General features: G+C 38.9%; 1 protein-coding gene across 1 annotated transcript in view; it reads right to left on the bottom strand.

Annotated features, from left to right (window-relative positions):
* The window catches only part of Nbas (NBAS subunit of NRZ tethering complex), a 248,911-nt gene that overhangs the window by 196,692 nt on the left and 26,182 nt on the right, over positions 1-26,037 (bottom strand). Inside the window, exons 8-10 of the mRNA XM_048353401.1 lie at positions 23,983-24,116; positions 22,392-22,490; positions 286-424 (exon numbers count right to left, since the gene is read on the bottom strand). Coding sequence (XP_048209358.1) covers positions 286-424; positions 22,392-22,490; positions 23,983-24,116 — 372 coding nt within the window. The remainder of the gene's footprint in view (positions 1-285; positions 425-22,391; positions 22,491-23,982; positions 24,117-26,037) is intronic.

Here is a 26,037-nt window from a genome sequence, read left to right as displayed (position 1 = left end):
CTAGCCAGGCAAGAAAGTCCCATGAGATTTTTATTTCCAATCAACCACCAAAAGGTCAGGAGTGAATCTGCGGCTCAAATGGCAGTGCCAACCTTGAACAAAAAAGTTAAGGGACAGAGCCCTGAGCTTAAGCTCCAGTACCAGCACAGGAAGAAAGAGAAAAAAAGGAAGGAAGGAAGGAAGGAAGGGAGGGAGGGAGGGAGGGAGGGAGGGAGGGAGGGAGGGAGGGAGGGAGGGAGGGAGGGAGGGGAGAAAGGAAGGCAAAATACTGTAACTAAAGCTCACCGCAGTAACCTTGTCTCCACCGTTAGTAACGTGCTTATAATAAGGAGATCCTGAAAGGACTCTCCATGCAGAAAGGCCACAGCTGGACGCTTTGGCGATTCCCACTCCAGCAGTTTCACATCCACCAACCAGTAGAAGTCTAAAAGTGAGAAGAAGAAAAAAAAGCAATGGATACATTGCCAGGATGAACAAGGTAACAGAAAAACACGAGAAAATGTAAATTACCATATATTAAACCTGGGAGCTTTATGTTGTAGATGAAACAACTTTAAAAAAAAAAAAAAAAACTTTTTCAACTGGAATTTCATCCTCGATTATGCAGAAGCCAGGCTTAAACATTCAGGCACCTGAAACTCAGGAACTTGGAAATGAGGACAAAAATGTTTCAAGATGTCATTGTGTATGGAAGAAACTATCTGTATCAACACCCATAAGCAGTAGTAAACATGTATGTTTTAACCACAAGAGTCACCTGTTGCCAAGGACTGCAAGGAGAAGCAAATGGCGGTTAGGAGTACACATGGGAAAGAGCCATAATCAATGGCCCTAAGAAGTCAGACTCCTGAAAGTTTAGGAAGAAAGGTATTAGAATGGGTTCACTTTTCATTTTTTATAATCCACTGACAACTGGAGAGCAAAAGTTAACAGGACAGGAACCCTAATATACAGCAAGTTAAGACAGTAGTACACAATCTGCATTTAAATGAAGCTAGTTAGTAATGGAACCCAAACATCCATGATCCTGTACACGAAACTGAGTGAGGTACATCTGGTTGGGAACCTGGGTCACTTGTGTAAAAAAGAAAAAACTCTGAAGAGAAAGTCTGGCACATTAATAGGATGACTGTGCCAGTGAGCTATCTTGGTTCCCAATGACAAGACAAGAGATAATAGCAGAAAGAAAAAGCCAAGAGCTTTCAATGGGTACATTTTCTTTTAAAAAATAATGAACAGTTTCTGTCATGCCTGAGAAACCGCGCTCCATCTAAGAGGAAGAAAAGGACGCCCAAGCACTTCCCCAGCCCCATCCACACAGTGCTATCCCCACACCATCTGCCACTGCCCCAAATAACAGGACCCTGCATCAATCTCATTTCCATCAACACTGACAAAATTCCTGTCATCACCAGGCCCCCGCGTGCCACACAGGAGATTCGCCTTTCTGGGCCACACTCGGAAGAAACCCAAAACTTAGAGTAGCTCATTTTGCACAGACTTTAAAAGTAAAAGACACCAACTGGCATATCAAAAGACTGGCAGAATGAGATGGTCATATGAAAGTTAACGTTTGAACTCAGGCCATCCGAATCCAAGCAATCTACACATAGGCTAATAGACATAAGAACTGTGGGTAGCATTAACAATGCCACCACAAGGAGATTCTGCAGGGTTCTCCAGGTGAGGCCAAGGTAATCACAGAACCTTTAAAGGTGGAAGGAGGAAAGAAGGAGGTACACGTCTAGCAAAGGAACATAATGAGAGTGGCCCTTGGCTGCCCTGAAGGTGCAAGGTCACTGAGGAGCAGACAGGAACCCAGAACGCATGAAGCAGCTAGAAAAACCTCCAGAAAGGAGCAGAGCCCTGCTTGCCAATGGAGGCCCACTGCAAACTGCTGACCCCCTAAAAGGAAGGCACTAGATCTGTTTGATGCCACCACAAGTATTATCTTGTTAAATCAGCCATACGAACTAAATACACTGTTTTGTTCCCAGACTCAAAACTCAGACAACCTATCAGAGTCTACTTCCACAGCAGGGAAGCTAACAATATCTTTTATTTAAAAAAAAATACTCATCTCTATCATACTGTCATAGATCTAAACATTTTAAAACTATATAAAATCCTTCTGGGTTTAACCATGCAGCTTTACTCAACTCAACATTTCCAAATCAGTCATGGAAATGGACTTTAGTCCCAGGAACATGCCTTCACTCAAAGTTTTTCTCCTACTGCTTTCATGCATGGCTGTGACAAGTTGGTATCAGCAGACCAAAAGCAATAAAGTCTGAGACAGGAGCGATGTATCTGAACTGTTCCCACTGCAGGCAAAGCTTCAGAGCTAAAAACATCATAATCCTCACCCAGAGCATTCGTTCTGTTCAAATGATCCAGCTACAGTAATATATCTTCCTAAATCATATTATGCCTTCCATCTAACTACCAATTTGGACACAATACGGAGGAAAAAAGAAAAATTTTAAACACTTATAAAGATGTAATCAGCAAAATCTAGACAATGAAAATATACAAACTAAATAAATGTCTTATTCCTTCAAAACAGGTACAAAATGTCTGCCCCCCACCCCCCACGCCCCCCCCCATACACACAACATACATACAGCACAAGAGAATTGGAAAGAAAAGCAGATCAACGAACTTAGAGACAAAACAAGTGTGGGTATTTTAACATGCTGACATATTTCTGCTACATTTTTTAAGCAATGATAATGGTGCCATGTTTATGGTTGTCAAGAGTCCTCGTTTTCTAAAAATATATTGAAACATTTGCAGATGGCATAATATGTTGTAAGGGATTTACTTCCAAGTAATTCTGGGAAAGGTGGAGGGAAGGCCAACTGAGGTAAGCTCACTGGCCTGAGCTCCTGCTGAGCTAGTTAAGCACACTCATCTATTTTTGGATATGCTTCAAATTTTCCACAAAGAATTCTTTTCCAAAAACCTTTTTTCTAGGATAAACTCTTCTGAAAACAGAAACAAAACAGATAGCTCTGAACATTTAAGAGTTCAAAGTAATCACAGTGGGTTTTCAAACAGAAAGTATGTGATTCATAAAACATACTTTCAAAGCCCTATTTGGCCTCTAACATCGTTTGAGAACTCGACTTTCTATTATTTTAATTATATTTACGAAAACACATATCAAACTTTAAATTGCCTAACCGGTAAAGAAATTACAGAGCTGAGAATGCAGATTTCTGATCTCTTGGTCTGGAGAGATACTTCCTCACTGTGAAGTATGTTAAGTGGAATGCATAGACTGTGAAGGATACAATATAAGCTCCATTAAGGAAACTGAGTATCTGCTCCTACCCTCTCCTCCATCACACCATCCTGAAATAAGTAGGAAAAGCCACTGAACATGAAGCTCCTTATGCAGTGTCCCAATAGATGCTGTGACAGCTCTGGGGTGTTGCTACCCCACTGGAAAATCATGCATATGTGCTCATGCAAGCAAGCAGGCCTGAACGCTCCTGTGTGTTTGAAAGGACTGCAGCTACGGGCTCACAGAACAGGCAACTGGCAGCTACTGTGTGCAGGTGGTGAGTACAGAGAGATAAGCAAGGTATTCTGCCTGCATTTAAAAGCCTGCTCCCCAGTAGAAGCATAGAAGGAAGGATATGTGGTGGCATGAAATTAAGTGGCAGGAGATGACAGTCATACTGGAAGACCATAGGAGTATCAATTCCAATCCAAGATAGGAAGTTCTTCCATTGCTTTATCATTCTACAAGACTTTCAGTGTGGACTAGGGAAAATCCAAAACTGATTTTAAAAGTCAAAATAAAAGCAAACTGATGGGGGTACTTACTCAAAGACATAAATGTTGTTGGGATGGTCATGGTGTTTAGAGGAGACTTCCAGAGTAACAATGGTGAGACATGCAGAGCAATACAGTTCCCCCCCACTAAAACCACGAAACATATACACATTTACAAAGAAGGAGAGGACAGCAGCCTCAGGCCCACCCAACACACACACAATAAACGTTTGCTGGGAGACTTGTGAATGAGTAAGAGTGCTACAGCGCTTCGGCTTCCCATGGCCCACCTTCACTCTTGCTACATCCCACCCAGTGTGAAGACGACAGGAAAGAGGGCAGGTGAGGGCAATGGGGGGTACCGGAAAGAGGGGGTCGCACACTGACTGAAAAGGACACAAAGTGATGCTTACTCAAGGGTGTGGTAAAAGAGATCATCAAGACAAATTTTCCACATGTATGAAAACAGGATAAAAGGGGCTGGGAACAAGACTTAGCGTTAGAGTGCTTTCCCAGTATGCATGATGCCCTGGGTTCCATTCCTCAGCATCACATAAACAGAAAGAGCCGCAGTGGAGCTGTGGCTCAAGTGGTACAGTGCGAGCCTTGAGCAAAAAGAAGCCAGGGACAGTGCTCAGGCCCTAGGTCCCAAGACTGGCAAAAAAAAAAAAAAATTAATAAATAAAAGAAAATAGAATAACAAAACCTATTGGTTGACAGGAGAGAAGGGTAAGAAAACAGTAATCAGGGGCTGGGAATATGGCCTAGTGGCAAGAGCGCCTGCCTTAAATACATGAAGCCCTGGGTTCGATTCCTCAGCACCACATATATAGAAAACAGCCAGAAGTGGCACTGTGGCTCAAGTGGCAGAGTGCTAGCCTTGAGCAAAAAGAAACCAGGGAAAGTGCTCAGGCGCTGAGTCCAAGGCCCAGGACTGGCAAAAAAAAAAAAAAAGCCAGTAATCAGAGGGGTGAATTTGATCAAAGCGCATTAAATGAATATTTGAACTAATAATGGTGGAACTCCTTTGTACAACTAGTATACACTAACAATAACAGGAAAATTCTTCACAATGTTTATGAAAGAGATGAGACAGGAAGGAAGAGGGCAAGAGGCCATGTTCTTTGTTGGATTCTCAATTCCTTAAACCCGTCAATTTATCTGAAATTAATATGTACATTACATGCAATTTCAAATGAAATCCTAGCAGAATTTTTCATAGAACTGAACAAACTGATTTGGTGAAAATACATAAACCTAAGACTAATGTAGGATAGAAAGCCAGCTCAATTCACACTGATCAGCCTTTCCTGTCTATGAGCTGACCTACATGCACCTTGACCTGGAAATACTCTACTGCTTTTGTGTCATTAAGATATTCTCTTTGACCATATTCAACCTTCAGTCTTCTATCTATAAACTAAAATAACCAACACTCAATGGAAGAACTTTAAAAGTCACAAAACTAATCTATCTATAAATGCAAGATTTCCTCTTTAAAGAGATCCTCCAACACCCCAAAAGAATGAACAAAGAAAAAGCAATGGCAGATCACAAAAGGAGAAATCTAAAGATGCCAAAGAAAATAACAAATTCAGACCAGTCACCCTCTAGAATGTTTAGGGCATATTAAATCTTATAGAATATTAATGAGATTACATCTACAATGAAAGTATTTATGAATGAGAACATTTAAGGACACAAGGACTCAAATTGTTTAGTGTGACTGCACTTACGTGATATATATATATATACACATATATATGCACACACATGTACATACACACACATTATGTGTGTGTGTGTATAATGTAAGGCCACACACCAAAACCACAGCTGCCTCTATAGGATACAGTAAGACAAAAGAAGAGGGAATTTTATTTGCAGCATTACCTCTCTTTCATTTATATATCATTGTGCATATCTTAGCTCAAAATGACAAACGTAGCACTTGTAAACTGTAGGTAAGTAGGAGATACTTGGATATATATTACATATATATTACTCCCACCTTCCCCCTCCCTTCTTCCCCTCTCTCTCTCTCCCTCTCTCTTTCTCTCTCTCCTCTCTCCCTCTCTCTCTCCCTCTCTCTCCATCTCTCTCTCTGTCTCTCATACACACACACTTAGCTTGTTGGGGTGAGTGGGTGGGTGGGGCGTGGGTGAGTGAGTGGGTGGGTGGTCGGCTGCTTTTTGCAGGGCTAAGCTAGGGTGTCAACCCTAGAGCCTTTTACATGATGGACAAGTTCTCTGCCACGAAGTGCATCTCTAGTCTCTCTTTCCATCTTAAAAAAAAAAAGAGCATCTAGAAACAGCATCCCAAATTATGAACATAAATTTATAAACTTAATGAGGTCCAAGAGAAAAAAAATTTCAGTGAATTAGTTTCAACACGTAAGTATAATCAAATACTGAAAAGGTAATTTGCATATAATTTGCTTGGTGACATTTTGAGGTTGCTTATCCATTAATGGTTATATCTTGAGCATTCTTTGGCAGAGTATTGAAATAACTGCTATATTTTTGCTGAAATTAAGTGCGTAGAGAATAGAAAATAGATTACTGAAGCTACACACTACGCAATAGACTATAAAAAATTAATATCATTAATATTATTCTCTGTTGCATTAAGTTCCTCCACCTGGGACATTTACATGTAGTGGTAACTATTACATCTTTAAGTATACAAAATATTTTATTAAATGCTTAAATTCAACATCATACCCTAAATTATCCTATAAAGGATAATTATATTTGAGACTTATATGTTCATAAAAATACGTTTATGTAACCTTTAAATTGTCATATAAAAGATAAAAGTAAAATACAAAATTTAGATAAGAAATCAAATAATACACTAAAGCACCTGATATGTGGAAATTAGCAAAATTTTACCTTTCCTTAAAAGAGGGAGGGAGGGAGAGAAGAAGAGAGGGAGAGAGAAAGAAAGAGAAAAAGAGTGAGGGTGTGAGGGTGAGTGAGCGAGAGAGAGAGAGAGAGAGAGAGAGAGAGAGAGAGAGAGACTATCTCATTTTTCCGAATAATGTTCAACCTCAAAATTCTGGGAAAATGGCAAAGAATATCCTAAATGGAGGAATTAGGTATATGAGGGCCAAATACTTTCGCAAAAGGAGTCACTCATCTTGAGACATTTGTTTTACCTCATTAATAGTTACTGTACGTAATCTATGTACCCTGTAAACGTCCCAATCGTAATGGAACCTCCCAACGGCACATGTGTAATTCCTCGTGGAATCAGCTCTGAGCATAACCGCGCTGTGGAGAGTGACAGACAAGGTGCTGCTGAAGCCTGCATTGTCTGTCCCTGCCAGGGACCCCGAGCCTTTCCTATGTGCTCACACGCAGAAATGAGGATGCCCCTGCTCTATGCAGGTGAACTCACCAGTCACTGCCCACGAAGCCCACCCAGCACCTCAGCAGCAACCCTGCAGCGAGAACCAAATCAGTATCCGCAGCACAGTAAGTGCGCAAAGCAATGTCAGGAGAGATGTCATGAGAAAGACCACCAAAGGTTGGTCCTCCTTCAGACAACTTCCCACACGGATAAGGGGATTCAGCAAAAAACACTTTAAGCCAGGGAAACTTGATGCACAGGAGACAGAGCTGAGCGTGTAAATGGTGAAGTGAGGGAAGAACAGGAAATGGAGTGAGGGTTTGCAGCCTCCAACCAGCAAGCAGAAGAGAACAAAGTTCAAACAGGTCTTAAAAATACAAACTCTGTATCCTGCTCACTGACTTCCTGGGTGCTTATCCATGATCTCCTTCCAAGACTCTAACCAGTAACTCACATTCCATTGCTCTACTTGGAGCCATCTGGGTGAAGAGACTATCTAATTCATCTTGTATCCTTCACAGCACTTACCACCTAATAAACACCTATCCAGCACAATGTGCAAAGAACAACAGCTTCACAAAGATAAGGCACAGACTCTGTTCTTCAAGACTACACCTATCAGGAAACAAAGATAAACTGACTGGTACACACGTGTGCGCACACACACACACACACACATACACACACACACAGAGAGAGGATTTAATGAAGCTGTAATAAAGGCAGAACCCAAGAATGCAGTGGGGAGGCGATGAAGGTTCTCTGTGGAAGAAAAAATAAAAATGCTAAGCAGGGCCCTGAGCATCACGCCATATGAGATGAAAGTTAAGAGCTACAATACAAACCTAATGCTAAAAATTAGCAATCGTTTACTAAGATTCTTCAATCCAGTAATTGTTGGAAGAATCTGCCATCTAGTGGCTCCAAAGTCCTTCAAGCCTAGAAAGTAAGTTTGAAATAAACACTTCCAGGGTTTCTGTCCAATGACCACAGTGCTTAGGACACACAAAGGGAAGGAGGAAAGCAAAGAAAGCAGGGAAGGAGGGAAAGAGGGCAAGAAGAAGGGAGGGAGGGAGGAAAATAGGATCCCATATCCCAAAAGGTTAAAATTAAAGGGCTGGGGTTCAGCTCAATGGTAGAGCATTTGCCTTCCATAGACAAGTCCCAAGTTAGAGCCCTAGCACCCAAAAAAAGAAATTGTATAATATATATGTATATATATGTGTGTGTGTATATATATATATATATCACTTGTCAGAGTAAGGATTAAAAACGGGTTGCCTAATATTTGACAGATATAAGCCATTCCTGCCCTGAGCGCACTAAAGTAGTCCCCATTTTTATTCATTTTAGTATATTGTAAGAACATTTTGCATAAGCCCTACTAGTTCAAAATATCTAGTTCTGCATACCTCTGTTTACTAGATAAAGAACATGTATAAAAAAGGAGGATCTCCTTTGGGTCGTTCACCAACATCGTGCAGCAGAACCACAGGAGGGGGAGGAACCTCCGCCTGGAGCATCCAATGCTGCAGGTCCAAAGCTACACTTCAATTCCATACTATGCTTGATAATATCTCTTCACCATTAACCTAATTATGGTCATCCAGATACTTATTCAACATGCACTTCAAGTTGACCACAGAAAATGTATTATACTGAAAGATTACTCACTAAAGACAAAATATCAGAAATTTTCTTGGACTGCTTAATTCAAAACTAAAATGATTCCTGGCAACTTGACAATTGGGCGCTTAATATACTTAAAATAGACTGGCACCAATAAATTCCTTAAAGAATTAGAATTCATCATTTAGGAGGCAAAAATCGATAAAGCTTAGTATCTTACTTTTTATCATAAGCAAAACTGGACCATACTCAGAGAGGCTGTTATATGGCATAGAACAGAAATCAGCAAACAACTTCTCAAAAATATTAAATATTCACATATTAAAAATATTTGAGGCTTTGTGGGCATCTTTTATAACTACTCATTTATGGCACAGCATGAAAAGGCCAAATAATATGGAAAAAGAAAAAAAACAGTGTGGTTAGGTTCTAATAAAACTTCTTCTGGATATTAAGATTATTATTTTTATATGCCATAAAATATTCCTATTTTGAGTTTTCTTCAACCAACTAAAAAAAAAAAAAAAACAGTCCAGACTTGGCTTGCAGGCTGTAGCTTGACAGTGTCTGGTACAGAGAAAAGCCCATCAGACCTGGGAGTCACATGCGCTTGCCACCTAATAGTCATGGCATCTTAGGGCAGTTTCCTAGGCCTCGAGAGCTTTAATTCCTCCATGTCATAGATCCTCAGCATCACAGGTCTAGGGTTCCAAGGAGATCACTCCTAAGGTGAAACAGAGAATGCTCAAGATGCATACAGTTCAGTACCTGAAACCTATGCAACTATGTGTATACCATACTCAGGATAAGGTCTAAGCTCCCATAACATGAAGCAACATGGAGTAGGCTATATCATTTTCACAAAAAGTCACGTTGACACATTAATACTGCCACCAAAATCCAGATAGTATTTCATGCTCTTCATTTCTAGTATTGTGGGCATTTGATTCTGCTTTCCTCTAAAGGCAAATCTAAAATTGTCACTTTATCACTTAAGCACACTAGCTTTTACCTTGCTTTTTAGGCACCATTTGTTTTTTGAGAGGCAGGGAAACATTCAGAAAAAAAACACAAAAAACAGTGATTCAAACACAACTGACAATGGCGGGGGGCTGAGGAAGCGTCTCTGCATCAACGGAGCGCATGAATTTTACATTTCTGCTTGTGAACCTTTTTTAACTAAGCAGATTGTATTTTGTTATTAGCATAAGTGAGTTGCACCGATGGCTTCATTTCAACATGCCCACTTACGTACACAGGCACTGTGATAAATCACCTCCTCCATCATCTCTTCTCCTCCCTCCCCAAACCAGTTCAGCAAGCTCCTTTTTTCTATTTTCATGTATACACATGAAGTGTCTGGATTATATTTGCCCTCCTCTACCCTTCTCAGTTGTCACCAGAACCTACTCCCTAGACAAGGTGTTTCACTTTCCTAATATTTATTTCTGTTAAAGTACATAGTATTGGGGCTGGGGATATAGCCTAGTGGCAAGAGTGCCTGCCTCGGATACACGAGGCCCTAGGTTCGATTCCCCAGCACCACGTATGCAGAAAACGGCCAGAAGGGGCGCTGTGGCTCAAGTGGCAGAGTGCTAGCCTTGAGCGGGAAGAAGCCAGGGACAGTGCTCAGGCCCTGAGAACAAGGCCCAGGACTGGCCAAAAAAAAAAAAAAAAAAAAAAAAGTACATAGTATTTACATGAAGGGGTCTGACCATGGTATCTTACATAATACATGTACCATTCCTTACTGAGGTGGTCCATATGTAGATATAATACACAAATATAGATATGTAGATATAAACAGTCCTGTTCATGAAGGTGCCAGAATCGACATGTCAGACAACACATCACCTTATGTCACCTTTGTCTTTCTGAGCCTACTTTGTGCCCTTCGGAACCTACTTTACTTTGCTTAATGATGGTTTCCAGATCCATCTATGTCCTGAAAACAAAAAAAAAAATTCATTCTTTATGGTAGAATAATACTCCATTGTAATTTTTAAGTGATTTTTTTTTAGCCAGGTACCAGTGGCTCACTTTTGTAATCTTAACTACCAAGGAGGCTGAGATCTACAGGGTTGAGATTCCAAGCCATCTTGAGCAGCAATGTCTGCTCCATTTCCAAAACAACCAGCAAAACTCAGGGCTCGAAACATGGCTCAAGTGGTAGAGCAACAGCCAAGCTAGCAACCCCAGTAAACTCAAAAGTCTTGCATTGAAGCCCCATTATAAAAAAAAAAAAAAAAAGTTATTTTGAGTCATGCTTGATCAAATCCATGTGCGATAAATCTGGAATTAGACACACTTAATATACACAAAGTTTGATATTACATCCAAAAACTGTGATAATTAAAGTAAGTATCTGGTAATCAGACACATTTAATATACACAGGGTTTGATATTATATCCAAAAACTGTGATAATTAAAGTAAGTATCTGGTAATCAATCAGTAAAAGCTCTACAATATTCTCTATTGTAATATGGCAGGACCAGGGAGTTGAAACGGTATTTCTATGTAGTCCAGGCTGCCTTCAAACCATGTTTCTGCCACAGCTGCCAAGTAGTGTAATTACAGGTATGCACCATCACTCTTGGTTCCACTGTAATCCTAACTTCAACTGAAATCAATTCAATATTGATTTCAGAAGTGGTTAAAATTTGCAAGACCCTCTGCTAGCAGTACAGGGAATACTGCAAAATGAAGCCAGGTTGTTTCTGCCTCATGGAGTTTTTAATAGTCTGCTGGCCTAATACAACCGTACTTAGACCTAAGTTTGAAAATACATGTTTTAAGCCTTTCACTCCTAAATTATTCCACTTGAGCTTTTAAGTGCAAATTCTTCCAAAATCAGGCTTCCACTCATTTACCAAAAATACTTATGGAGTACCAATTATGTGCCCAGCCCTGTTCCAGATGCTGAAAACAGCTGTAAATAAAACAGGTAAATATATGGAATTTATACCCATGCATTAAGTAGTGCTTTCTCTCTTTATATGTGCCTATACAAAACCAAGTAACTTAACAACTAGACTAAAACATACTGGCAGATAATCTATGGAAGGCACTATGTTCTAGTATATTCTAGGAAAAGGTGGTTGTCCAGGGACGGGCCATAGCCTACTAGATTATTAACTGCAGCATAAAATTAATGCATCGATTCTTTTTAATTGAAACATGATTCTGTACACATTTATGAGATATGGAACTATAATTTGATACATGTATACAATAAATAGTGATCAAATCAGAGTAATGACAATGCTATCTCCTTCTCCATGTTGGGAACCCTGCCTCTTCTTGAGTAGTACCTTATGTATTTTGGTATCTATTATCTAACCCTCTTTCTGTCCACCCTCTAGCAAAGAACTTGCTCTTCACACGAAGGTATTTTTTTTTTTACCTACTTAAAAAAAAAGGAAAGCACACTGAATGATCAACCAAGTGACCCAACAACCACCAGGATAAAGAAAACAAGAGGGGTTGTGACAGGAAGCAAACTACATAGGGCCCTCCACACTAATCTGAGGACTATTACCTTGTCTCAAAGGCTAAATATTTAGAAAAGTATTAAGTAGAAAAACAGATGTAAGGAATATATACATATATATATATATGGAATACATTTCTTCTTGGCAACAGAATTGAAAAAAAAATTAGAAGATCAAACTGGAAGCAGGAAACATTCTTGGTAAGTACACTATGTGTCTGATCTATAAAATGACATTGGACATGGAGAGGAAAAAGATTTGAGACATTAAAAAAGAAGAACCACAAGATAAAAAATCTTAAGAACTTCCTAAGACTATTATCTAAAGCAAATACAAGTTTGGGTCAGATAGAAACACTTAAGGTTTGGCTATATGGGAAAAACATAATTGGAGGGAAAATAGGAATATGGTTAAAATATAATATATACAAGGTACTTGTAAAACCATTCAAGAAATGTCTTCTGCAATCAGGTGTTAAATGACTTCTGGGATACAAATTTGGGAGAGATCACATACATTTAAGTCATCAAAAACCTCAAACTTGGATAAAGGCTTTTGTAAGAATAAAGACAGACTGGAGGGAAGAGAGCAAAAGAGGGTGGTGGCAAGGACTTAAGAGAACAAAGAACACATAGAAAATAGAGAAAAAACTATGGCCAAAATTCTACTAAAACACTAGAAGAATTAATAATCAAGCTCAGCAAGGCTGTAGGATACAAGACTAATATATACAAACAAAATATATTTCTATATAACAGAAATCAACACTCAAAACAATCAGAAACTGTGCCTTGCTTAGCAGATAACCAGCTGGAGATTTCTAAAGACCTACTATTTTGGATTAGCAGGCAGCCTATAGGAAAGAATCAAAACAGATCATATGATACAACCATGAAGCTCCACTTTCAATTCTATGAAACCAAAAATCAGTCTATAAAGCTCAGCAAGCACCTCTCCAGCTACCATAGTTCACACCTATAATCCTAGCAACTCAGCTAGGAAAGTTTGTGAGATACCTATCTCCCAAAAGCCAAAAGGGGAGCCATGACACAAATAGTAAAGTGCCAATACTGAATGAAAAAACCAAGGGACACTGCCAAAGTCCCAGTACTAGAGAAAAAAAAAAAAATTCGCCTCTACCAAGGCAATGCAAGCTCTCTCTATAGACAACGTATCTCTACATTTCTCTTCAAAAACTGTGTTCTCCTGATGAAGGAGTGAGAAATTGAGAGGCAGGATGAAAAACTCCTTAATACAAGGTCAGCTCAATTACTGCCATTTACATTTCCCAAGTATTCCATGCTTCAACCTCTCTAATGCCAACAGCCCTATATTATCAAAGGTTAAATAAATTTACTGCTGCAGTGGAAGATGATAAGCAATGATTATGATTCAAGTACTCTTTCTGTTCTAGAAACAACACTTCATAAAATTATTAATCTTATCTGGTTAGGGTTTCTGAAAATGTTCCTAACACAATTTATACCTAACTGCTCCTCCTGCTGTCAATATTGTGTACCTTTCACATCTCACTAAACGTACAATTTTAAGAGCCTGAGAGAAAGAGGGTAGTTTTATAGCTATGCAATGGCTGTAAAAGTCTCCTGATTAGCTTGCAAAAAACATTCCTTAAGCCGGATAGAACTTACACCTCATGTTAAAAAATTTAAAACTCTGATTTTTCCCATGTCCTTGGGTAAACCTTGAATTCTCAACACTGTCTTCTCCACATTAGTATGTCCAGCCTACATTTCCCTAGACAAGGACGACATATTTAAGGAGAGCTCTCTGGTACTCTACTGCCACATCTTCCTATTCTACTCCAGAAGTGTTTCAGGGATGACACTGACCAAGATGTACCGTACACAAAAACTCAGATGTTGAACTGAAACTCCTTTGTACAGCTATTTAAAGACAATTTTAAAAATTAAAGAATAAAAGGAACTATTTCCTTCAACTTTGTACCAATACCATCATGTCACCTGAGAGCTCATTTCTTACAGTTTTGTTTCATTATCATTTTTTAAATCTCCTTAGGAAGAAAGGTGTGCATTCAGATTTCCATCACTGACAGAATACCTGAAACAAATGCATTTACAGGAGGAAAGGTTATTTTAGCTGTCAATTCAGAGGTTTCAGCTGATGGTTATGCAGCCCCATGCACAGCTGTTGGGCCTCACTGCTGTTGTGCTTCCATGGTGGCTGGGAAGTGAAGGAAGGGAAGGGAAGGGGCTGCAGCCTGTACTTCTGCTTCCTGGGTCTGGCCACTTCTAAGCGGTGCCATGGTGTGGTGTCTAAACCTTCAGCACATGAGCCTTCACTTAAGATGCAAACCATAAATCTTGATCCTGGGTTATTTTTCTTGGTTTAGTTTATTTCGTACTGTCCTCTCCGCATCTTTATTTATTACAAAAGTCAGTATTCATTTTCTTGCTAGCATTATTACAGGAGGGTAAGTGGAGCACATCTGGAATCGTACATTGAGGAGTTATTACATGATAAGTTGTATTATGTCAGATTATACCTATTACTCTTCAGGCTCTCTTGGCTCAGAATGTAGGTAGTTGATTTTCTTTTGTGTGTGTATGTGAGAGCATTCTTTTTACATAACAATTTTTGAAAGGTAAATATATTCTGAAACCAAAGAATGAGGTGTTGGTTCTGCAGTCATCTACATTTCTTATAGCACTCAAGTTGGAGATGGAAAATGACATTAACGTTTCTGAATGAAAATTGCTAGAAAACGAGGAATGTGTGTGGGTGTCCCATTGTGGATGAAAAATTGCTACATTGTTTATATTTTCCAGTACGTGGTCTTTTAAAATGAAAGTTGACATATTCGTCACATTTGTATTTATTGTTGGTTTCTTCTATTAATGTAAATGCGCTATGTATCATCTGTAAGAATTTTATAAATGTGAAATAAATCAGCCAGAATGGAGTTGGGGTAAATTGGTAATAAACAAACTCAGGGTTTTATGAAATTTCATCATTTTGCCTTATGCTGTGCTGTTGAAAAGAGAAATTGAGGTGGTAAATTGGGTAATATGAAACAGAAAAGTAATCGAGAAGGTTTGGATAAGCTGTAAGAGAGTGCTGATTTTGACTATTTTCTCCTTTACATAACCTAACTCAGTCTAATGAGTATTTTTTTTAAACAAAGTCTCTCAAGTCCTGCTTCCATTCTCCACTCACTCCTAAATCTCACTGTGTTTCCTTTATTCTGTTGGTTTTGCTTTAGATTATACTGATTCTGGCTGAGAGGAAACCTTTTCCTCCTCTGCATTTTTAAAGGGGATAATATTAAAGCTATGATTTCTCTACTCTAGAAATCAGTTCCTTATCCAAGGTACCCTGCCCTTCCCGCAGGATGGGCAGGCAGGGCTTCCCCCGCCCCCCAACCCTGCTTCTGTCTCTCCCTGCTTGCTTGGTAATCTTTGCTTGCCTTCTACCTTGTACTTAAGGTTTGTTTTTTTTGGGTGTGTGTGTGTGTGTGTGTGTTTGTGTGTGTGTGTGTGTGTGTGTGTGTGTGTGTGTGTAACTCCTAAAAATACTTTTCATCATGGATTTCAAAGACCTTGGTTCCTACGGAGTAACTGAGAAATTGGAAGAATTCTCTCCCAGTATTGAAGGGCATGTTAAATTCCTTTCCCAGTAACAATCTGACATTTTAACTAGAGTCATGTTTGTCTCAGAGCATTTATGATGCTCCAACAAAATACCTGAGACAGAAATTCATGAAGACCAGAAATGTATTCCCCACAGCAATAGAGCTAGGAGAGGCTAGGAGTTCTAAGTTTAAGATGCCAGCAGGTTTGGTTGTATGGTAAGGACTGCTCTCCACTTCAAGATGGCAGCTTATAGTTGGTCACATCCTCTAGCGAAGACTGATGGCATATGAGTGAGACAGAAGAGCAAAAGAGCCAAGCTGTTCATGAAGCTGGTTTAGAAGGACCTTAATTCCATTCAAGAGGAAAGAGTCCTTATGAACTAAGCAGTTTTTAAAGTACACATCTATCAACACTATCACATTTGCTAGTAAGTTTTAGGGGAGGACACATTCACACCATAAAAGAATACAGGCATCTAAATGGAAAAATAAGTAGATGAAACGAAAGTGTGGTGCATATACAAGTAATGCTCCAAATATGTTACTAAGTGGAATAGTAATTATATATGATCATGAGTAGGTCCTTGAAGCCTATGCCTGAACTAGTGCATTATCTTACCAAAGGTGCCTAGCTTCTAATTTCCCCACATTGAGGGAATATTCTGCAAAGCACAGATGATCATGTTACATTGTGGCAAAAATCTGAATTTAAAAGAATAAGCTGTCACTTGCCACTCCTAGCTATCTGAACTCAACTCACCCTTCCCACACGATTACCACCAACACCATCACCACCTCCCTGCACCTGCCACACACACTTGCCACGGTGCCAGCCAAAGGTACTACCCGCAATGTGCCCAAAATACAGCCTTTCCCATTGTTGCTTCATTTGGAATGTTTATCTTGCACAACTTGTATTTATTCTCCAAAGTAAGTATAAATGCTTCCCTGATCCTTCAAGAAAACGAAGGCTTCCTTCTGTGAATTCCCTCACCACTGCATTTGCATCTTTTGAAGGCCTTTACTTTCTATTTGCATATTACTATCTACTTGCATAAATAGGACACATGGGAGAATAAAAATTAGACAAAAGAAATACCTTACAGACATCTACACACATATATAATTGTGTACTTCTTGTTCAGAATATGAAGAGGTGAAGTCACACTGCTCTCCATCTTTTACATCTTGTCCAACACCAAATACACTATGTTGCACACAGTAAGTCTCACTAAGACAGAAACAGAAAGCAGACACTTAAAACTGGAATCCAGACTTCCTGCCTCCCTCATCCATCTTGCTAATACATTCAATCTTTCTAAGAGAACACTTTAAAAAATAGAAGACTGAAATTTCAAAAAGAAAAAATGTGTGCATCTATTTCATATATACATATATTCATTCACATATATATATAATCACTCAACTACATCCAAAAGAAAACAAAGGCCTAATATCTCAGATTATATAACTATGAGTAATATACTTTAATATTTCAAAATTTTAAGTCAGATTTTTGAAACTGGTTTTCAAATTTAAGAACCTTAAATTTTACAGGATCACTCAACTACTCTATGACACAGGAACCACATATGGTAAAAAGACATTAACAGCATATATAAATATATATACAGATATATATATATAATATAAATATAATAGAGTACTTGCCTAGGAAGTATCAAGGCCCTGAGTTCAAACCTCAGTGGTACAGAAAAGGAAAACATTCTCCTAAATAATAATTATGTGCAGTATTTCCTGAATACACATAGTATGGCCAATATGTGATCCTCACGACAAAGTCCAGCTCACTGAATACCTGCCTCAATTCCTTTTTCTCCTTGCTTAGGGAATTCTTTAAATAACTACAGAGAACTTCCAGAAATGAAAAACCTAACTGAGACTAAAAACACAATGACTAGTTTAAAAAGTATATGCACAAAAGAATAAAATACAAAATATATTAAGAACAATTAACCCACATACAGGTATATTTTTTTCAAAGTGACAATATTTATCAATAAAAGTTCTCCACTTTTCTTTCATTACTTTTTATTTAACAAAAAACATGAGAGAGGGAGGGAGGAAGGGAGGAAAGGAAAGTCGAAAGGAGGGAGGGAGGGAGGGAGGGAGGGAGGGAGGGAGGGAGGGAGGGAGGGAGGGAGGGAAGGTGTTGGGGATGGCTGTGCCTTTAAGAGGGGATGGCCTAGTTAGCCCGTCCCACCTCTTTCCAGCTTCAACCGGAAGAGAAGCCCCCACCCCTGGGGGCGAGCAGGTGTGTGCCATCATGGCGCCGGAGACCCCAGAGGCCGGGTCCTTGGGGGGGCTGTAGTCTCCGCCCATAGAGGAAGTTCCATGACATCACCAGATGGACAGTCCATTAGCCAATCGTTAATACCAGTTAGTCCCTCCTCTTCCTGCCCGCCATTACTGTCATATAAACCCCTCCCTGGAATAAAACCTTTTGAGGCTGGCAGTCCATCGGACCAGCTCCCCAAGATCTCCGTGTCTGGCATCTGCTCTTATATGTGAGGGGGATGAGGGGACGTCTCGGCATCCTACCTCAGCTCGGCTTAGCCCGATAGGGACATGCTCTGTCTCTCCTGCTGGCGGGAGAAGTAGAGCCGACTGCCCCTCAAATTTGGGGCTTGGCGTCTCCCCGGGAAAAGGGGGGGATGAGGAATTTAAGCCCCACAGGGAGGGAGGATGAGAAAATTGAAAATGATTCCAGGAAATACACTTTTCAGAAATCCCACAGAAAACTGTGGGATAAAATGGGGAAGTGAGGTGAGAGGAACTCTTTCAAGGAATTTTCTCAGTAGTGGGGATTGCAAATACTGAAGAGGCAATGTGTTGAATACTAAGAAAGAAAATCCAGGTCAGAGTGTGGCTAAATGTCAGGACACTAAGAGAAAGAAGAAAATGTTAGCTTCTGAGGGAAAATGGACAGAGAGCAGTGAAAGAACCAAAAATAGATTTTAGACCAAAATGGCATCACAATTTTCAAGAAAGCTAGAAAAAAAATGAAAAGGCAACAGCTTCAAAATTCTAAGAGAATTATTTCCAGCCTGCACTTCTGTCAGGCTGTCGATTAAGCATGAAGGCAGCATCAAGCCATTCTCAGATATTCAAACTCTCAAAAGCTACCTTCCCATGGACTCCTGATCCTCCTCAGAAAAATCTGCAAGTAATTCAAGAAAGAAAATGCAAGAGATCAAAAGCAGGTCATGCAACCAGAGAGAGATGTGAAAGCAATACTCAGGATCAGGATGAAGTGAAATAACAAAGCAAGAGCTGCATGGTACCTGAAATCTCGACGGGAGCAGGTGAGAGTTCTGAGAGAGACCTCTTCCAGAAGATGAAACATACAGAGCACTGCATATGTGAAGAACTGAAGAGCAACTTTTATCAGGGGCAAGGGGTAAATTTAGGGGTTCACTAAAAACTTGGCAATTTTTTAATTATTTATTTTCTGAGACAGAGTCTTGCTACATACCCCATCTGGCCTCAGCTTATACCACCTTGCCTCAGCCTCCTAAATGCTGAGATTACAGTTATGTACAACCATGCCTGGCTTGACAACATAAATCATTAACTGTAAGGAAAACAAATGCAACAAATAAGAATAGGAGTGCCTATGTGCTGCCTACAAAGCCCTGTGGAAGTTCTCTTTTCACCGGAATCCTTTCCAGCTCAGATTATTTCTCTACTTTTCAGTCATGTTATTCAAACTAACTTCCATCCTGATCCTATGAAATTCTAAGTAGATCGCCAACTCAGGGCTTGTACTTTGGCTATTCCCTCTGCACGGAGCCCTCTCCTCCCAGACCAAGTAATGATAACCCTTACTTTCTGGAAAGGTCATGTACCCAATGCAGACAACCTACCCACCCTGTTTGAAAGTCTCTCCTGCACCCTACACTCCCACCCTCAACTCTCCATCTCTGATTTGTCGTAGCACATGCCAGCTATTCACACACTTTATGTTCATCATTCATTGTCTGTCACCCCCTCTACAACTAAGTTGCACGTGGAGTTCACTTCTTAAATACATAGAAGAGTAAAACATCAAATATTTTTAATTAGAAATACAAATGAAAAAACAAGCATGACATCTATAAACACTGCTTGTCTCACCTGTGAATGTAATATATATAACCATAATAGCATCCTATAAAATCGCGATATGCACTTTAGGAGAATAAATAAAAACTCTGTATACATACATATGATGATGAAGTAAAAAGGAAAAGTGCACACTTATCTTCCGAAAGGAAAAGCCGAAAGATAGTCTACAATGTTGCAAATAAAAAATAATCATGTAAGCATTTTATTTAGATGCATGAGACTAATCAGAAGAGTCACCTAAGAGTTAAAAAGTGATCACTTTTAGTAAACAAGAATTTTGGTAGTATGGAAAAGTCTAATACTTGATATTATATGCAAATGTCACTCAGAAAACTAAAACACAAATGTAAGAAAAAAATTAAGACAAGTCCTCTCTCTTAGATGATATCATGTATATGGCAGATTCAAAATTAATATACAGAGTATACTAAAAGGTTAAGACCAAAAACCCAATTAAAAAATGATAAAATATTTTATAGCACAGAAACGGAAATGGCCAAAAATATAAAAAGCTGCTCAAATTCATCAGTAACAACAATAATACAAATTAACACCATAGTGAGATATGGGTGTGTGTGTGTGTGTGTGTGTGTGTATGTGTGTGTGTATTTATGGTGCTAAGGTTTGAACCCAGGGACTCACATGTACCCAACCACTGAGTTACACAGGGCAATAGATAATTTTTTATACCTAACAAATTAAGTAATATTTTAAAGTCTGAAATAAATCCATTAAGAGTAATAATGAGATTGTATAAACTCTACAAGTACACTGAAAAAAAATTTACTTTATGTAATAAAGTAGATGTAATTTCCCAACAACTCAAGCTACTCTACTCTTACATGTCCTGTAGAAGTTCCCGTATGTGCCAAAGCAAAGCACAAACATTTGTATTACAGTATCATTTTTATATACCAAAATAACCTAAAAACAAAGGAAACGTTCATCTGTCGAAGAAAAATAGATATGTTGCATGTTACGAACAAAATTAAATGGTCTAATCTGGTGCCAGTGGCTCACACTTTATAATAACTCAGAAGGCTGAGATCTGAGGATTGCGGTTCAAAACCAGCCCAGGCAGAAAAGCCCATAAGACTCTTATCTCCAACTAACTACAGGAAAATTGGAAGTAGCACTGTGGATCAAAGTGACAGAGTACTAGCCTTGAGTGAAAAAGCTCAGGGACAGAGCCCAGTCTCTGAGTCCAAGACCTACAACCAACAACAACAACAAAAAAAAAAAATTAAATGCCCTCATAGTAGTTAAAAACAAATGAACAAAGCAATATAAACCGAAAAAGCAAGTCACAAAACAAGACTCATGTCTTTCTATGTAATTCCATGATATAAGAAAGCTAAATATGGGAACAAGGGACGAGGTAACAAACAGTACAAGAAATGTATCCAATGCCTAAGGTATGAAACTGTAACCTCCCTGTAATTCAGTTTGATAATAAAAAAAAGAAAAAGAAAAAGAAAAAAGAAAGCTAAATATGAGTAAATGGAAAAACTATAAAGCAAGAAATGACACATAAAGTTCAAGACAGTGGTATCTCTGTGCATACAGACTCTTGCAGTTCAAAAAGATTAAAGCAATAAAATTCTGAACAAAAATCACAAAGAGACCTATCACTGGATGGAATATGAAACTTGCATACATGTTTAATCAAAAAGAATGAAGCAAAAAGAATGAAGGTGAGAAAGTGTAAGGACTTGTCAACAGACACACATTCATTCCAAAATTCAGAACTTAAGTCATCTAAAAAAGAAAAAGAAAAGGCATAAATAATAAAAATAAAAAAGGTAAGGTCATCTGACACCAAATGAAACATGCTTCAATTAGAGACCAAATAGCCTGACTAACTGATAAAATATGTGTAAACTTCATTCTCGAATGTCAAAATTAAAGGGGGAAACTCACTGGAGGTACAAATGCCTACAGTTTCCTGTAAGCCTTAATACAGATGGCAAGTAATGGAGTAGGGCAAGGTATAGTACATGAAGAATGGATACAGTCAGCAGCAAGAATTGAGCAAGCAACTAGCAATGAGCCCTAACTGGAGAGAGAAAGGGAGAAATTAACACCCTTCCACAAGACACTTTACATGTATGACTTAGGGCTCTCTCAATAATGTTGAGTTAGCTATTATACTCATTTTACTGGCAAGAGAAAAAAAGTCCAGAAGATTAAAAGAAAAAAAAAACATCAATAAGATTCCCAGTGCCCTATTTGGTTGGGAGAAATTGAGTCACCAGACAGGTAAACATGACAGTAGATAACAATATCATAGAAATGGCATATACACACGAGTACCAACTGAAGCCTCCAAATCTGTGCCAAGATTTCTATAGTCCTCTGATAGTATACTAAGTAGAAGACCAAACGGCTGCTCACCTGTGGGCAGGATGGTAGACGGCGGTGCTTATCCCATGCGGGTAATGACTGCTGAAGCTGAAACTGTGGCTCTCCTGGTAGCTCTGATTTGTTCCAACACTAAGTTTAAGAACGTAAATAAGAAAGACATACCATTAAACCACAATGAATATCACTGAATAAAAGATATATCACAAATAAAAGATAGGTTAAAAGATGGGGTGGGGCTATGGTTGAGAATGACAAACAACCAAAACTCTAAGATATTACAATGGGAATGTTAATGAAAAGTCTAATAGTTTCTTTTTTTTTTTTCTTTTTTGTGGCCAGTCCTGGGCCTTGGACTCAGGGCCTGAGCACTGTCCCTGGCTTCTTTTTGCTCAAGGCTAGCACTCTGCCACTTGAGCCACAGCGCCACTTCTGGCCGTTTTGTATATATGTGGTGCTGGGGAATCGAACCCAGGGCTTCATGTATAGGAGGCGAGCTCTCTTGCCACTAGGCCATATTCCCAGCCCTCTAATAGCTTCTTATAAAAAATAAACTAATGGGGGCTGGGACTGTGGCTTAGGGGGTAGAGTGCTTGCCTAGCATGCATGAAGGCCTGGGTTCGATTCCTTAGCACCACACAAACAGAAGTGGCACAGTGGCTCAAGTGGTAGAGTGCTAGCCTTGAGCAAAAAGAGGCCAGGGACAGTGCTCAGACCCTGAGTTCAAGCCCCAGGACTGGCCAAAAATAAAATAGAATAAATCTATCCTACAGCCCAGCAATTCTATTGGAAGATAATGACCCAGGTAAAATTCAAATGTACATCCAATAATAACTCATACAAGAAGGGCACTGTAGCTGTATTTACTGTGACTCCAAACCAGAAACTTACAAGTCTATTAACAGAGGATGAGAAAAACAACCTGAGATATTCATGTATATGTATGTGAATATCTATGTAGTCACAAAATACTAATCACAGTAAAATGAGTAAGTATTGTTATATACACATCTATGGCTCAATTTCAACATCTGTTGAATGAAGGCTTAAGCACAAAGCGATCATTCTAAGGCAAACTACTCCAATAGGAAAAACTAACTCCTATGCTAAATTTGAACTTGTTCTCAGGAGAGATGTAGAAGACATGTAGTGCAAAGGGGTATAAGACAACACTCTACCATGACAGCAACATTCTGTATCTTAATAGGGATTTGAACTATACAAATGTATGCATTTGCCACAACTTACTAATGTAAAATTTTGTAACTGTAGGAAATTTTACTTCAAAAAAGTCTATAAGCTAATATTGAACTCCATGATAGGTATGCTAAAGTAGTTGAATATTGACATCTTGTCCTTATTCTATAATATGCTGAGATTTATTAATAGCTAGAGAGGGATGAATAGGTGGAGAGACATATGATATAGAAAGTATGATAGATTCCAATTAGAGGATCAAAATATAAGATATATACAAATTATTCATTTTATTATATTCATTTTTATATATTATACTTGCAATTTTTCATAATGTTAGAAGAAATTTTAAAAATTTCTGGTATTGGACACTAAACCTGAAAGATAAACATTATATATCAAATCTGATTCCCAAGTAGATCTTTACCTTACAAGGTAACTTCTAAGCTCTCCTCGATAATTGATGACCAGGAGTTCTGCAGACCACTGTGCACTTGCTTTGTATTCTAAAAATATCAAGCCAGCAATGGCATAGCTCAAATCACCTGCAAAACTAGATTCCTGTAGAAGAGGAAGATATGATATTACTAATGAGACACTAGATAAAAACTAACACATGCATAAATGAACAATATCTAAGACATTTGACACTCATGTCTAGGCCAGCCCTCCCAACCAAAGGTGAGAGCCATGACACCCTCTTTGGATGAGATGCTTATCTAGGTAGGCAAATTTCTATCCAAATTATACATTCATTGCTAAAACAGAAAAATAATAGTGCTATTCAGCCTCAGAGAGCTTAAGAGCCTCTTTCCAGACATAAGCTTTCAAATGCCAGTTTCTACTGCCAGCAGCAGCCTATGCTAAAAAACACTCTAATTATTTTTCCATTTGCCCAATCAGCAACTTAAAGGAAAAGATACTTAAAACACTCCATGTCAACCTTTTTCCATCCACTCATTATGACTCTAGTGAAAAGACCTAAAAGCCCGAGTCCTTGGGAAGCCTACACAATACAGAAATCACTGAGCACTGCAAGGTATGTCACTTCGGATGAGCAAGAGGCAACTGAGAATCAACACATGCAGGGTAGTTCTCTCTGTCCCTTGTATGCCTAAGAAAAAGACATAAAATGCTCTTACTGAAAGTGCCCCTCTGATCTAGGAAAAGGAGAGCCGGAATCATCCAATATGAGTCTACAGAAATGGATCTTAATAAGTAATCCTTACCTCCCATCAGTTTTCTTCATCTCTTTCCTACTGCTTTCCCAGTGTGTCAACTCTATAGCTCAAATTCTCTTTCCTTTGTCTAGTCACTTCTCCACAAGTTACAGCCCCTTATTAAAATCACATAGAAGCCTGAGTCTGCTTCTCTGTGTTTTCAGATTTTTACTCCACAGATGCAAAAGTATTATCACCAACAAAAAATGTATGCCATTTTTCCTGTTAGTCTTTCTCTTGTCAATTGAATTTGCAAGTTCTCAATCACTACATTTAAGAGAGCAGAGGAAAATGTTTCCTCCCAACACTTCAAATGATTTCTCATAGTCCAGAATCATTTAATGATTATCTGCTCCATGCTTAGTCTGAATTGAGATGCACAATAAATACCAAAGTACCAAATTTCAAAGATGTAATACCAAGGAAAGAATGCAAAATATCTCACTTATAACATTTTATTTCAGATACAGTGGCTCATGCCGGTAACCCTAACTACTCCAAAGATGGAGATTCAGAGAGTTATTGTTTGAGGCTAGCCTTGGCAAAAACTTAGCAAGACCCAAGCTCAACCTTTGACAGGCTGGTTATGGTAGTATGTAACTGCCATCCCGACTACCTTGGGAGTGTAAAAAGCAGGGGTGTGGGCCAGGCCAGCCCAAACAAAGAGCCAGATTGTATCTGAAAAGTAACTAAAACAAAAAGGACTGGCGTTATGACTCAAGTAGTAAAGCACTGGAATTCAAACCCCAGTATGATCAAAATAAATAAAGAAAAATAACCATAATGATTACCTGTGGCAACCTTATTATGGTGGACATACGGGATTAACTAAAGAACATTCTGAAATAAATTTTACCTGTTTCTCATTACAGCTGCTTGAAATTTTAAAATTACCTTTGACCACATTTATAGCTCTCATTACAGTCCCATGAGACAGCACTGGTCTAGAAAATAGTAATGTGAACCTTAGCTTGATTTTATAGGACTTTTCTCCTGTAAACCCAGGGTGCTTTTTCCACATTTTTCCACCACTCATTATTCCTGTTCTCTGAGGCTGGACAATCAGGAATGTGTTTTGTTTTTCTTTTTCTTTTCTTTGAAGCTCCCAAGCAGTGCTATAATGGGGAGTTAGAAACTGCTTTTGCTAAAAAGCACTGCCTTTACTTGAGTCCCTAAGGTAAGTAAAAGCAGGATCGAAGCCTGATCTCTCTACCTTTGTTTTGGAAATGTCTCCTTTATTTAGGGTTGGATTCTTGCTCACC

Source organism: Perognathus longimembris, chromosome 8 (assembly GCF_023159225.1).
Source record: "Perognathus longimembris pacificus isolate PPM17 chromosome 8, ASM2315922v1, whole genome shotgun sequence".
NCBI classification, from domain to species: Eukaryota; Metazoa; Chordata; class Mammalia; order Rodentia; family Heteromyidae; genus Perognathus; species Perognathus longimembris.
The sequence above is the reverse complement of the archived record's forward strand: the minus strand, read 5'-3'. Positions and strand labels throughout refer to the sequence as shown.